This window comes from Myotis lucifugus, unplaced genomic scaffold (genome assembly GCF_000147115.1).
Source record: "Myotis lucifugus unplaced genomic scaffold, Myoluc2.0 scaffold_65, whole genome shotgun sequence".
Taxonomy (NCBI): Eukaryota; Metazoa; Chordata; class Mammalia; order Chiroptera; family Vespertilionidae; genus Myotis; species Myotis lucifugus.
Genome location: NW_005871113.1, coordinates 658,586 through 674,438, shown reverse-complemented (window position 1 = coordinate 674,438; position 15,853 = coordinate 658,586). Strand labels below are relative to the sequence as shown.

The window sequence follows — 15,853 nt, the reverse complement described above, 5'->3', positions numbered from 1 at the left end:
TGAAAAAGGATACACCAGCACTAAGAGGAAAGGAAGCATGTTGAATTGGCCTAAATATGATAAGAGCACTTTGAGGGAAAACTCACACGCTGTAAGATAAAGGTCATTTCTTCCCTGAAGTTTCAGAAATACAAGTATGGGAAGTAGGGACAGGCACTAGTTAGATCTGAGAAACAGCCACTGCTGGGCTGGTCTCCAGTGACTTTAGCCCCTAAAAGAAGTATTATTTTTAAAGATGAAATTCATAAATCAAGCCGAAATTATATCAAGCAAGGAGAAACTCTGATTTTTCAGTAAAGTAGAAAAATGACTATGGATTCTTCAACTACTTAGATCTTCTTGTTATCTATTCAGGGTAAAAAAAAATTCCTGTAAAAAGTCTGATAATATTAACTTCCACTATTTAATCATCGTTACCTTTTTCTGGATTTAAGTGTTAATGTTAGAATATACCATAGGTATGATGACTCTCTTGTAACTTAAGTGAAACCTTAAAATCCAAATCCCATTTTAAAAAACTTATCTTTATTGTTGAAAATATTACAGATGTCCCCTTTTCCCCCACCACTGACACCCTCCACCTGCTCCTGCCCCCATTTTTGAAGCAAAATTTTGTTACAAACTATTTTCATTCTTTTAAAGTGATCTAAAATGCTCAGTTGTTGCTACTTCAGTATTTTGAGTTGTAGATCAGATGTTCAGAACAGAATAGAGAAAAAAGAATTAGCCCATTAGCGTATTGTGGAAAATACTCATGGGCACTGGGTTGATATTCTGTCACCTCCCTGTGCTATTGCAGAAGTCATAAAAACAACGCACATTGCAGAAAAAGGAGTTTAAGTCAAGTGAAGATAATTTATGACACTGCAAGCTTCTTAAAAGTACATTCAGTCGAACATGAAAAAAAAGCAAATAGTTAATCCCACAAAATATAAAAGCAATTTTCCTCCAGCAAACCTGAATACATATTCTTAACGATTTTGTAACTTCTTTTAAGAAATCAGCCAATATGACAATTAACTAAATGTTTTTATAGAGACGGAATATCAAGTTGAAACATGTCTATTGATTCATATTAAAGAAAAAGGTTCCGACCTTTTCCGTTTCGGGTCATCACAATTCTCACATGAACTCAATCCCCGTAACACCTTTAACATGACGAATGTGAAATGCTATTTTGATAGAGACCTACCTTGAAAGTACACTATTTTCCCTTGAAAGGCAACCTCCCCAACATGCTACATGCCCAGCACACCCTGACCTGTGTAAGATTTAAAGGAGCTGGAGAAAAAGAAAAGAATGGTCCTCTCCCCATACATCTCAACCCTACTTCATGCTTTTCCCTTTAAATCTAACCATTTTAAAACATTAATAATTTTGCTATTGTTTCCCCTGGAGCTTTCTCTATCAAGATTAAAGAAGGGCTTATTCAGGAACAAACAGGATACAGGAGTCATGGTTGGCTTCCAGGCAAGCTATAAATAGTGACAGCATTTTCAAGAAATCTTATGCCCAGTGAGGGAGTTGCCATTTAAACACGCAGCACCGATTTTATTACAACGGTGTCACCAAAATGCATTGTTATACGAGAAATTCAATTCTTACCAAGTTTTCTTGGTTCCTGGCTGCTATTTTCTGCTCCTCTTCTGCCCCGTTTTTCATGTATTTGACCTCTTCCACCGGTTTGATCCTATACTCATCTGAGTACCAAAAAAAAGAAAAGAAATTTGATAACTTTTTTCACAAAGGTAGGCAAGTGTCAATGAGAAAAGCCCCACAGCGTAATTTGTTAAGAACCCTTTTCCTGCGCTCTTTCTTTGGGGTTCATTTGACATCATCCGGATTGAGCTTCACCAGCCTCTTTCTAAGACTCAACCTCCTCTATGGCAGAAGTTCTCAACCTGTGGGTCGCGACCCCTTTGGCAGCTGAACGACCCTTTCACAGGGGTTGCCTAAGACCATCCTGCATATCAGATATTTACATTACGATTCATAACAGTAGCAACATTACAGTTATGAAATAGCAACGAAAATAATTTTATGGTTGGATCACAACATGAGGAACTGTATTTAAAGGGCCAGAAGGTTGAGAACCACTGGTCTATGGGGAAAGCTTGGCGCCACGAGGACAGCTAATGACAGTGGTACCACCTGGCCCTTTTACAGAAGGCAGAGGGGGCCAAGGAAGCAGGTGGTTCCACCCGTAAAACTATTTGGGATCGCCACACTTGAGGACATCTCACGTCATGGTCTAAGGAAGATGTTTCTCCTTATGAACTAATATTTTCTTTATGAGAATGTGAGTTCAAAATACCAGTGGCAGCAATTTTCAGCAGTTTAGGTACACCTAATTTCTCTCTTTTGAAAAAACAAAGTACTGTTTAAGACTAAAGAGTTTAATTGATCAACAAACAGATATAAACAATGGGAAATAAACTGTTCCTATTTGTAATCCCATATTAAATATGGAGCATTCTGCAATTATTTCACATGCTCTACACACACACACACACACACACACACACACACACACACTTTAATTTAATTTAACCTCTCTATAAAGTCACATGTACAAAGAGCTGTAATTCTAATGGATGTACCAGGTGGGTATATCATACAAGACTGGAGAGCACAGTGGGTCATGGTGAGACCTAAACTTCACAACAGCCAAGGAGAGAATAGAATAAATCCCAATATTGATAAACATCATGAGACAAACTCAGGAAAAGATACAGCTAACGCTCTTTTTCCAGGGCAGAGGTTTGGTGATGACGATGATGACATTTTCATCAGAGTCCTATCAACAGGATATGACTTGAGCAAACGAGGTCCAAAATATGTGTGACTTTGAGTCATCTTTAGTCCGATTTGTCAGGGGGAAAAATCATAGAAACAATTGAATTAGAAAATTTCATCAGCTAACAAATTGATTATTGCTTAGCATATGGCATGAAATAATGTCTATAATAGGTTACTTGAAAGATGTCAATCATTAAAGAAGTTTGTATATCAGTTCAGGAAGTTGCAATATATTTTCTTATTGCCTATGACTAATTTGATACAAAGACATATTTTATATAATTTCTTGCCTTATTATTTATACCACTTTCTTTATAGTTTCAGGTTTCCTCATACTATCCCTTAGTAGACTGCCCCCAAAGATATCTGGTATAGCAATATTCCTCCAGGTAATTATGCTGTTCAAATGTCTCTTAAAATTAGCACCCTTATGAAAGTAATACATGTGCATATATCTGAATAAAGACTCCATGTTCATGGCTAAGCCAATCGTTTTTTCCACCTGATAATTCAAGGTAGTTATTGCTTTTGCTTCTTTCTAAAGAAATTAGAAAAACTGGTGAGAGGTTACAGTAATGAGCCCTGTAGGAATACCAGGTCCTAAATGTGCTAACAAGTTAATCAATGAATTCTGATCCACAATTACAACACACAAGAATTTCGCTTTCCAATTTGATATTCAGAAGAGAAGAAAAGTGAATTAATAAAATCAGCACATTTAATTAAGGACTATTTACTCAGAATTTGGAAGAGCAGTTTTGATTTGTTTTTTTTTTTTAAATAAAAAAAGGACACTGACAAATTATGCATCCAGTACAATTAGAGAAAGAAAAATAAAGGAAAAAATAACAGCAAAGATGGGCCTCCTTAACTTCAGTTTGGGACATTAATATTTATAAACCATGGTTCGCTGGGATAATTACTAACATTTAACTGATCTAAACTGTGATCTTAATGACTTACAGTGAGCCTCTAATGATTTAAATATAAATTACACACACACACACAGTACATTTTAACACAATTCCAGTGGATTGTATGACTTTTGTTTATAGGATTCAAACACTCATATGATAGACTGGGGAAAACACAGCATTTTAGGACCTAAGAAACCTTCTGAAGAACCTTCCGAAAGATGGCCCTTTAGGCAGCTGCAGAGAGAAGCTGCCCTTGCCTCGCCCCGTCCTCTGCCATCTGCCAAGCCACAGCCCCCTGCTCTCTCAGCGCCCTCCCAATACTCAATCTTCAGTCTCTTCATCCCTCCAGGGAACACAACTGAATTGAAAGAAGCAGACACACTATTCATACTTTTCTAATATTTTTTTCTTCAATGAACTGGAAGAGCTGCTGGCTACATCACTTTCAGAGCAGCATTATCCCAAACACAGGCTTTCTTTTAGCATCAAGGCAGAGTCATCACGAATGTAGAAAGAGGGTAGGACCGAGCGTGTCATCAGCAACCACGGCTGGCGAGCCAAGGCTGTGTTAGAGGAACGCACTGTGATTGGCTACGAAGAAAGGAAAAGCACACAGCCACAGAGCCCGACCCATCATGATTACTTACACACACGCTGCACAAAAGTCATCCGGGTAGAAAACAAAGGAGCCAGCAAGACCCTTACATAAGCCACCGTTTGTACAATGGAAATACGTAAAAATGGGCTGTCGGATTTCTCAACGGCACGAAGATGTCCGTCTGGAAACAGACAACTCATCACAAATGTGTCACCCATTTCCATGGCGACGCAGCCCTCAGGACCAGCACTTGCCAACCGGCCTCTGTGCAGACGAAAGAGCCCTTCGGTTCTGACAGTGAAGCCACCACCACTGAGATCTGGTTTCCCTTTTGTTGAAGGTGCAGGGGCATCAATGTGGGACTGCAGCCCCCTTCATCAGCCCGGCCACTGTCCCCAACCCCAAGGTCCTGGCGGCAGGACACTGAGCCAACTTGATTAAGGGGAGGGGGAGCAGGATCGTCTTTCTGCAGCTCCCGCACATCTGTTCACAATTTTTCTTTTCTTCCTGTTGGTCTTGTCAGGTGGCTTATTCAAATGCACATCAGAAACAGGAGACTGACACCCCTCCCCATCCTCTCTGTGTGTGCAGTTGCAAGCTGTGCAAGCCAAACAGATCAGGGGAAAAGCCATGCTTTGGTGATACTGCTGGCATTTCATCCCTCAGGGGACATCAGAGAGGGACCAATTGTTTCTGTGGCAGCTCCATCATGCCGAAAACACTGTTTCCCACCAAATCCCGGTACCTCGCTTTTGACATAAAGTATATTCTATGCATGTACTTTTTAGAGTTAGAAGGGGATCGATTGGCTGGACTGACTTTAGGTGAGTATGGAATCATCCCCATCTTCTGGATCCCCTCAATTCTTCCATTATGGACAACTTCCTGGGCCTGTCCCAGATCTCCCAGGCTTCTCGGATAGATCTGTGACAAAGTTACTTTTGTAATCAATAGAACTGACTTGTAAAGGAGTCAATCAGCTGGAGATGAGCACTGGAAGAATTTATAATACCAGAAGTATAAAAAAAGTGAACAATTTTCCTAAGTGGACATATTAGATTAGGAAGAAGGAAGAAAGCAGAAGACCCCTATATATGCTGCACTCTGAGGTAAGAAGAAATCTTATAGTTGTATTTTTTTAAAATATATTTTATTGATTTTTTACAGAGAGGAAGGGAGAGAGATAGAGAGCTAGAAACATCGATGAGAGAGTAACACCGATCAGCTGCCTCCTGCACATCTCCCACCTGGGATGTGCCCGCAACCCAGGTACATGCCTTTGACCGGAATCGAACCTGGGACCTTTCAGTCCGCAGGCCGACGCTCTATCCACTGAGCCAAACCAGTTTTCGCTTATAGTTGTATTTTTAAAATTATATGTTTATTCACTTAATTGTGCATTCAGCGGTTGCTTCTTGGGTGTGCCCTGACTGGGGATGGAACTCACAACAGTGGTGTATTGGGATGATGCTCTAACCAACTGAGCCACCCGGCCAGGGCTACAGTTGTTTACTAAACTGGTGAAAGGTATACCTACTTTCATACCTTCTCACCCAGCCTTCCTTTGATCAGCGGTACATCTATAATAATAAACCCCATCTTTTCCAGACTGCTCCAATTTCAAAAGTTCCGTGTTCATATCCTCATCTCTAAATAGCCCAGCATCTGGACATCTTAATGAAATGAGCTGGATGGCCTCTCCGTCCAGAATCTGCATGAAGATTCTTTGGTGGACTATTATTCTATGCTCAGGGAAACATGAGGGCTTGGGAAAGAAGGTACAAGAAGTATTTACAAAAACAGAAAAGCCCATTAAAAGAAACAAACTATCCTGCTTTATAGCATAAACTTATTCCCCTTGGGCTTTTCCATTGAACATTCTGTCTTCCAAGCAAACTAAATTTGAGTCCTCAAATCCTGGTACAACTTCAAATTCTTGCCTACGATCTTTATTTCCTTGCTTGGAAGGATTTTTTTTCAACAAATGAGCATTCACAGTGGCGAGGAGCGCAGCCTCTGGAGCTAGAAGACCCAGCATTATGGCCTTGGGCCAGTTACTTTCCCTTTTGTGCCTTGGTTTCTCCATCTGTAATATTTATGGTGCCTGATCTCACACTGAGTCACATGAGTTATCACATGAAAACTGCCCAGTCCATAGTAAATGCTCAATAAATGTTCATCGTTGCTGGTTTTGCAGGGAACACTATTTTTAAAGCATAAAATATAATGTAAACATCAACAATTACTTTAACCAAAAATTGTGACTTTACTGTGTTAACAAATGAGAGAGGAAGTGAGAAGGGGGTTTATTGTCCATAATAAGCTTTTAGTATTTTTTTTCAACTACATGCCTATATTACTTTATTGAAAATAGGAAATAATTTTGAAAGAATAATAAATAACATTTATTTTTGGAAAAAGAAAAGTGATCCTTATTTAAGCAAGACCCGGGATACGACAAAATAATCCTCCTCTGTCCTCTTACATATCTTCCCACTATTAATTCCACTGGCTCACAGCCTACAATGAGGGCACCAGAGTGAAGGGTGAAGTTCCAATTTAGAATGATTGTTTCAGAGTCTAAAGGGTGAAGGCTGCTCTAAAGAAAGTAACTGTGGAAGGAAAACCCCTTTTCTGGAAGGACAAAGAGGCAGGACGCTGGCACTACAAAGCAAGGATGGATAGATGAGGCCATTGCATTAGGAAAGAGCGGCCTTTACTGTGGAGCACTCCATCCACCTTATCAGCTGTTCAAGCCTCCATTAGTTAGTCATTCAACAAACATTCGTGCAACATTTGCTGGGTACTAAGCCCTGGACTTTCTCAGGGGGTCAGTCCTTTTGGTCTCAGGGGGTCCACTTTTTCCCCTGCTGGGTTCTCCAAAAAAGAAAAAAAAAGATCTTTAATTTAAAAAATATCAATACTACAAGTACAATGTGGGCAAAACTGCCCACTTCCAAGTCCACCTTTGGTCTGTGGATAGCCTCAATGTGAAATTCTTGGCTGAACTATATTTAGGCTTTTGAAAATTTATATTATCCCCCTATCTGGAATCTCCTTCCCATCTCTCAGTTGACTCAGAGGCTATTCTAGCCCAAGTCTCACTTTCTTTATGAAATTTCTTCTTAATCTCTCTGGGCTACAAGTATCTCTTCTGCCTCCAAATTTCGAAAGTTCTCACTTTTCACTTCTAAAATTTTCCCAAAACTCCAAGTTATTTCCTTCACATATGAGGTGATGTAGACTAATGGCAAACTGTTCCAAGCTTAAGATAGAACTGAGTCTTCTAAGAATCTCTTATATGTTGGGGCCCGGATGCAGAACACTTGGGCCAATTCTTGAGTTCAAAGATGGCTAAGCCACAAAAAGCAGGTGCACAGGTTAGCTGAAAACCTGAAGTAAGTGGCATTACAAAGTTTTTATAAGTAGTCAGAGTGCCTTTAACCATACGCTTGACTCTGGTGAAGGCTTTACCTAAACTGCAAGCTTCTTTAAGTAAATCTAAAGCACAATAACATTTCTATGACTGGGAATATCATAGACAATACATGACACAAATATAAAATAGTATCTAGAGCTTGGATCAAAATTTAGCCTCTTAATCACAGAAAATCACTCTGACTTTGTAAGTCCAACTGCAGTGTACTTCAAAAAGTAACATCTCCAGCCCTGGTCAGTGTGGCTCAGTTGGTTGAGGCGTCATCCCATGCCCCAAAAGGTCACGGGTTCAATTTCTAGTCAGGGTACCTGTCCAGGTTGTGATGCTCCTTTGGGGCGCATGGGGCAGGCAACTGATAGATGCTCCTCTCTCTCTCTCTCTCTCTCTCTCTCTCTCTCTCTCTCTCTCTCTATCTCCCTCCCTCCCTCCCTCCCTCTCCTTTTCCTCTCTCTCTAGAATCAATGGAAAACATCCTTGGGTGAGAATTAAAAGAAAGAAAAGTAACGTCCTCATCTTCAGTGGGGGAAGAGGCCGTAAGGCTGTGATGCAACAACCTTATGCACAAAGCGGAGACTCGGCTGCAGGACCTCACTCACCATCAGCACCTCTCCGAGTCAGGCAGCCCTGACTGATCATCACTCTGTCCTCACTTGTAGCAAGTGACTTCGTTCTTGCCAATGCAACAATTATTAAATGATTTGCAGACAACTGCCCATTCTAAATGGTTTGAACATTTCTAAAATAAGGCTTTGGTGCATTTATATCAAATATCAAATACTCTCACTTCTTTTCAGAGTGTGTTTCACATTTTAAAAAAATTAAAATAAGATGGTGGAAAACAGTATGGAGTTTCCTAAAAAAATTGAAAAGGGAACTTCCATTTGACCCAGCGATCCCACTTCTGGAATATATCCTAAAAACCCCAAAAGACCAATCAGAAAGAATATATGCACCCCTATGTTCACAGCAGCATTTTCTTACGATAGCTAAGATTTGGAATCAGCCCAAGTGCCCATCAGTAGATGAATGGATAATAAAGCTGTGGGACATTTACACTATGGAATACTATGCAGCTGTGTAAAAGAGGGGCCTTTTACCTTTGGGGACAGCATGGATGGACCTGGAAAATACACGAAGTGAAATAAGCCAATCTGAGAAAGACAAATATCACATGATCTCACTTATTTGTGGAATCGAATGAACAAAACGAACTGACCAACAAAGTAAGACCTGAAGCATGGAGGCATGGAACAGACTGACATACCTTGATGTGGGGTTGGGGGGACGAGAAGAGATAAACCAAAGAATTTATATACTTACATGCATAGCCCGTGGATGCCGACACTAGGGTAGTGAAGACATGGGGGCAGGGGCTGGGAGGAGGGGGATAGAGGGGGGTAAAGTGGGAGACATCTATAATACTGTCAACAATTAAAAATATATTTTTAAAAAGATGGTTTGATACATTAAGTTCTTCTAGTGGTGTAGAAATATAAGTTGTTCAAAAATAAGCAGGAAAATTATGTTTTTAGACTATATTTGTGGAGAAAAGACGTGGAGGTATCTGGCCATGGGGTTTCTACTGGGGGAGGCATGCAGATTATACATATTTGTCTATATCCCCCTTTATGATATTTCCTAATCCAAAAATGTTACTGTCACCAAGACAGCAAATCTCAGAAGCCTAGTGTGCCCTTATTCTCCAGTGAAACCTAATGCTTGTTTATACTGAACACCGGGAATAAAAGGGCTTGTGTTGGTGCTGGCTCCGTTTCGTCTTGCTTCGTGTAAAACTCCTTTCAGCACACCCTCACTCATGAAGGTGTTACCTTTTTCAAAAACATGTTATGAACTGAAGGGTGAAACAGCACCAAATGTTTAAATTGGTTTGATGTTTCCAAGTTGACTAGTGATACTGCATCCTTTTTCCATGTGCTGATCGTTCATTTGTACTTCCTTCTGTGTAGCATCTTTTCGTATCCTTGGCCCTTTTTTTTCTTATTGGAGCTGTAGCGTTTTTCTTATAGACTGTTGTGTCAATAAGACATATTGACTGTAAACTACAGCAACTTATGAACACACTTCTGTCCTGAAAGGTCTGGGAACAACACTTCTTGGTTATAGTTCGGACGTGAGAAAGAGAAAGGAACTGCCTGCTTTCTGTCCTTGAATCAAGTGCCAGGCTAGCCTCTACTGTCCTTTCTGTGTTTCTCTCCTTCTTTCCTTCAGCAGTATTTAGTGAGCACCTACTACGTGCTAGGAAATGTAGAACTCAGTCCTGGGGCGGAGATAAGAAAATAAGCAAGGAGGGGGTCTAGTGTGTGTAACGATGAGAAGCACATGTGATAAGAATAGCAAGGAGGGAGCCCCCGTGAGCAAGGTTGGGGAGAGTCTTGGAGGAGGTGACACATCCCACTGGGATTCTGAGGAGCACAGTGTGTGGGGAAGGACAGGTGCAGGCAGAGGGGACAGTGAGTTCAAAGGCCAGAAGAACGTGGCCAGCAGGGGTCCTGGTTGGCACACGGAATTCCAGGGGCCACAGAGAAGTGAAGAGATGAGGCCACTCCAGAGAGACCTGGTGCAAAGTCCCACAATAGGCAGGCTCCCCCTATCAATGTTCGGCATTGAAGCCACTAATACAGGCAAAGGGTCCGTCATCCAGAGAGACCCAGGCTTTCTGCCTCTCTGAGAGAAGGTGAAACATACATGCTGAGATGGACCAGATGTTTGAGGAAGCGGAGGAAGAACATATGAATAAGACAGGAAAAGAGCCAGAGAGAGAAGACACAGAGAAGCTTCAGAGGGTGCCATCTTTATCCTGAAGTCAGCTGGGGGTGGGGGGCACTGGTAGGGATGGAGCTGGAGATGCAACAGCTGCCAGACCTAGTTCCTGCCTCCCCCAAAGCACTCAGATCAGGGAGTGGCTGAGATGGAGGGGGTGGTCTACCCTAGGGGCAAAGGAAGTGCCACCGCACCTGATCCCAGCTCCTCCCTCCACGGGACACACATGGATCACAATGGGTGGATTTAAAGGCTTTCTCTTCTGGGCCTGGCTTTGTGACTTCACAGCTGTGTGCCCTGGAGGCAGGGGGTAGAGCTCTCCGGAGTGGCTCAGTGTGCTGAGATGCCCCTGCAAGAGTGCCGTAGTCCCTTAGCATTCCAGGGTCTCGTCCATGTGTTTGGAGAAGACAAGATGAGAGGTGCCCTCGGCTGCCAGGACCGGAGGGTGACACAGCTTCTCTCACGGCCGCACCTTTAATCATGAAGACCGGACCCCGCAGACCCCATTCTTGAATCACTTAATCATTTCAGAGGCTACACAATATGTTTCCTTCGTTCACTTGGGGTTCATTATCCAGGGACCAGGGAACTATTATCCAGTCATTAAGGGCCCCCAACATTCATCTCTGACAAGCGATACAGCCAGCTCCAAGCCAGGCTGGATTCCTGCAGGAACGCATGTGCAACCAGGGCTCTCTATGGGAGGGGTTAATTTCTATGTCACGTCATAATAATTCCCAACCAAGACCCAGGAGGCGCAGAGGAGGCAGAGCCGCACCCAGAGAGGGAGGGCTTGCATGGCTGTGCTGCTGGCGGTTTACCAGGAGTCCCAGGAGCCCTGCTCTGACTGTCCTGCACCGCTGGCTGGCTCTCTGCCCACTGCAGGACCAACTGCTGGGACTCCTGAAAAGTTGGAGACCAGCTAAGTCCTCCCTGCTGTTCTTAGTGGGGTTCCTGTTATCTTTAATAACCGTTTAAGATAAATGCCAGCCCATTGATAACCTTAATAGCCTTAATAATCATTCAAGACAAAAGCCCGTCCAGTCCTCTATCCTGCCCTCTGCTTTAATCCTCATGTTAACCCCAGGAGGCCGGTATTACAAGCCCCTTTTTACAGTTGCAGAGATTAGTCCCTGATTGGGTGGTCAAGGGGCAGTGGTGGGTTCAAATCCAGGCTGGTCTGAGTCTAGGGAAGAAATGTATTGGTGAGATGATAGAGGCTTAGAGCATGAATGAGTTCAAAAAGGATGTGGACAAATTTATAAGTCACAGAGGTAGGAATAAAAGTTATAAAGACATCCAACCTTCATAGGTAACATCCGAGAAAGTGTGAGACCTCCCTGCTCAGGTCTCAGAGCCTTTCATCAGTGGATACATACTGTCCCTGTGCTGCTTAAGTTAGGAAATCATGTGCCATCCAATGAAGTGCTGTGACCCTTTTGTTCCCATGGCGACCGGACCACTACTCCCTCTATGAGAAAAAAACTGGGTTTTTTCCAATATACAGTCAAGTAATGATTGCAAGAACTTTACCCAAACTTGTTATTTTGAAAGATAACTCCATTTTAAGTCCTCTGCTATTACTACTGTAACTCTGGTAAATGATCTGAGCATTAAGACCAAGCAATAAATCAAGGATCTCTTCCTTCACTGGAAAGGGAAGGAGGAGGTGGAGGATGAAGGAGGAGAAAGAGAAGGAGAAGGAGCAAGAGGAGGAGGAGGAGGGACAGGTATCACTTACAGAGCCCCTTAATGTTCTGAATCCAGGTCTGACATACAGCAACCCATTTAATACAACTCTATGAAGTGGAACCATTAATGTCGCCACCATCCAGATAAGGGGACTGAGCATTCACTTATGTATCTATACCATCTAGTGAGAGGGACTGGGGCCAGGCCTTGAACCCAGGCAGTGTGCCTCGGACTTCAGGCTCTTATTCAAGTCTCCCACACATATATTCTAAAGAGAATTTCTGATAAAAATTATCTCTGTGTACTGATTTCCATTATGGAACTATTATGACATGATATCACAACTTGTATCCTCTCCCTGAATGAATGTCACCCTTAAGATAAACCTTTTCAGGTCAGGCATTAAAAAAAAAAAGGCATTATAAAATAGGACCTAAAATAAACATACGCAGTGATATTCTTTCAGGGTAAAGTAGGAGGCAGTAACAGCAAATATGAAAAGAGACTCATAAGAGTGCCTCACGTGCCCTCCTTTGTATATGAAATCGATAAGATTCCCCTGTCATCCAGAGGGTCTGAAAGGTGAGTTGCTTTTCTAGGACTGGCAGTACATTTCTGCTGATTCATTTGTAGTCAGTCCTTCACTGCCATGTCCAAGATCAATAGCCAGGAATCTGTAGGGTGGTTGGTCAGGATGAGGAGAACATATGACCACTCCAGAAACTCTTCCCCACCTAATCTAATGTGGCTGCCACAGAGTCATCACAAACACTGAATAATTTGGCTGTGTGTGTGTGTGTGTGTGTGTGCGCGCGCGCAAAGCATATGTTGATGTCCGTCTGATTTGATTTTTTTTAAACAAATTTTTATTGATTTCAGTGAGGAAAGGAGAGGGAGAGAGAGAGAGAAAAATAGCAATGATGAGAGAGAATCATTGATTGGCTGTCTCCTACATGCCCCCTACTGGGGATCGAGCCCACAACCCTAGCATGTGCCCTTGACCAGAATCGAACTGATCTGATTTTTTAATTGAGTTCTGACTTAAGTGGATTCCTGTGAGGGAACAGATTCTCAGATAATGACCCGGACAGAGAAAAGCATTCGCACTGGAGCATCCCAGCACCACCCCCTCTAAGCACCTGTCTCACCATCAGGCCAGATGGGCTCCCGCTCTTTGTGAAGAGCAGAGCTAATGAGAAGATAATATGGCCTGAAGCAAAAAAAAACAAAAACAAAACAAAACAACAACAAAAAACCCCAACAGCAACAACAAAAAGAAACCCAAGGGGGCTGGGGTGGAGGGGAAAGTTTTGTAGAAGATTAGAGAAAGGGGGAGATTTCTGAGGTAGTGGACAGACAGACAAAGGTCACCAGACTGGCAGAGAGCTAGGGATTCATGAGAGTTGATGCCAGTACGGTGTAGAGTGGTTTATGAATGGAAGACCTCTTTGGGGTTCTTTGATGCTATTCAGTGAAAATGCAAACTGCTTGTCAATGATCTTTAGTGTTTCTTGTTAATAAGTCTCTGGATTGAAGCTGGCTTCCGGGGGCAGGAGGGGGATGACTTGATCTGGGTTATACAACCGTTAGAAATTATTCAGTGGCAGTAAAACCATTCACAAGAACAGGAAGAAACTAGATAGAGTCATTTTCAGTTAAGGTCATTCCCCAGTTCACAAGCATCGCCACTGAATTTTGAAAAGGGGAAAATGTGGTAAAATAGTGTAGCTTCTCCACTTAGAAAAAATATGCATGACTTGCCTTTCTCTGCAGAACTCATGAACGAAAGGCTCGAGTTCATGAAGGAAGGTCCTAGAGTGCTAAGGGAGGGCCCACACGTGGTTGGGAAGGAGGCAGAGGGCTCCCACCCTCTTTCTCTCCTTTCACAAGTCAGTACCTCTTCTCACGGGAGCTTCATTCATGTAAGATGAAAGATCACTGTGCATCGCCAAGTTATTTTCCCCTGGCCTAGGGGACCAAAGTGTGTTCTGATGGTGACAAATAATGGCCCTTGGTAATAATGTGTCTGGGAGAGCGATGCAGTAAATAAAAACACACTATCTTCCACAACCTGGTTGGTTCGAACAAGCCTATTTTATTTTTATTGATTGACTGATTAAATTGATTGGAGTGACATTGGTCAATATGAACATATAGGCTTCAGGGTGGGTTCCCATGCTACAAGATCTGAATATTACACCATGTACCCACCACCCAAAGTCAAATCTTCTCCTGTCACGGTATATTAGGACTCCTTCTCACCCTACCCCTGGCAAGAACGATATGATTTCACTCACATGTGGGATATAAAACTGAAATTCATGAACACAAACAGCAGTGTGGTGATTGCAAGAACAAGCCTGTTTTAGTAACACATTTGCTCAATTTGTTTATAAACAATGATAGTGGTTTTAAATATTTATCTTTTGGGGAGAGAGGATGAGAGTCATTCATAAGGGCAGCTGAGCAGTTTAATTAAATTCCTGTCATCTAAACTATATGACACAGCAATTTCCAAGTAGGCTTTGTAGTGAGAGCCTGAGGACAGAGAGCTGACGGAGAGGTGGTCCTTAGGGACCCTCACCCACTGTGTACATGTAACCTGTTTAAATGTAGACTGCGATCTCCAATATTGTTAAAGATAGCATTCCATTTTGCTTCCTAGAGGGATGCATAGTAGCAAAAAAGAATCATTGTATCACCTCATACCTGTTAGAATGTCTACTACCAACAGGGTGAGAGATAAGAAGTGTTGGCAAGGATGTGGAGAAAAGGGAACCCTTGTGCACTGTTGGTGGGAATGTAAATTGGTGCAGCCACTATAGAAACCAGTATGGAGGTTCCATAAAAAATTAAAACTAGAACCACCATAGGATCCAGCAGTCCTTCTTCTGGGTATATATCCAAAGGAAATAAAATCACTATCTGAAAGAGATATCTGCACCCCCATGTTCATTGCAGCATCATTCACAATAGCCACGATACGGAAACAAACTAAATGTAGAAATACATAAAGAAAATGTCATATATGTATTCCATATATATATTGAATATGTATGAATATTATTCCATCGTGAGAAAGAAAGAAATCCTGTCATTTGTAACAACGTGGATGGACAAATGGCAGAGAAAGACAAATACTGTATGATATCACTTATATGCGGAATCTAAAGAAGTTGAATTCATAGAAACAGGGTAGAATGGTGGTTACCATGGGCTGGGGAAAGAGGGAAATGGGGAGATATTAGTCAAAGGGTACCAACTTCCAGTTATAAACGGCAGAAGTTCTGGGGACCTAGGTACAATGTGGTGACTCTAGTTATTATACACTTGAAAGCTGCTAAGAGTAGAGCTTAAAGTTCTCACCACAAAAAAAAGGTAACTATGGGGGGGTGATAGATGTGTTAACTAATCTTGTTGTTGTAATCAGTTTGCAATATGTAAGTATATTCAATCATCATACCATACACCTTAAATCTGTACAATGCTATGTGTCAATTACATACAAATAAAGCTGGAAAAGTAGCAAAAAAAGAACTGTAATTTCGAAGTCTTTGGATGCTTTAAATCAGATATTTCCACAAACTGTAGCAAAGTATGACAGGCCTATGCAATTCTATACAACAG

The 15,853-nt window shown here is 41.9% G+C and overlaps 1 protein-coding gene across 4 annotated transcripts in view; it reads right to left on the bottom strand.

Annotated features, from left to right (window-relative positions):
* Positions 1 to 15,853, bottom strand: part of CUNH1orf21 (chromosome unknown C1orf21 homolog) — a 103,071-nt gene that overhangs the window by 73,429 nt on the left and 13,789 nt on the right. For 3 of the 4 annotated variants that reach the window (XM_014456808.2, XM_006089856.3, XM_023754730.1), the window contains exon 2: positions 1,606 to 1,700. The exons of the other annotated variant lie outside the window; for it this stretch is intronic. In XM_014456808.2, coding sequence (XP_014312294.1) covers positions 1,606 to 1,700 — 95 coding nt within the window. The remainder of the gene's footprint in view (positions 1 to 1,605; positions 1,701 to 15,853) is intronic. 4 annotated transcript variants of the gene reach the window in all.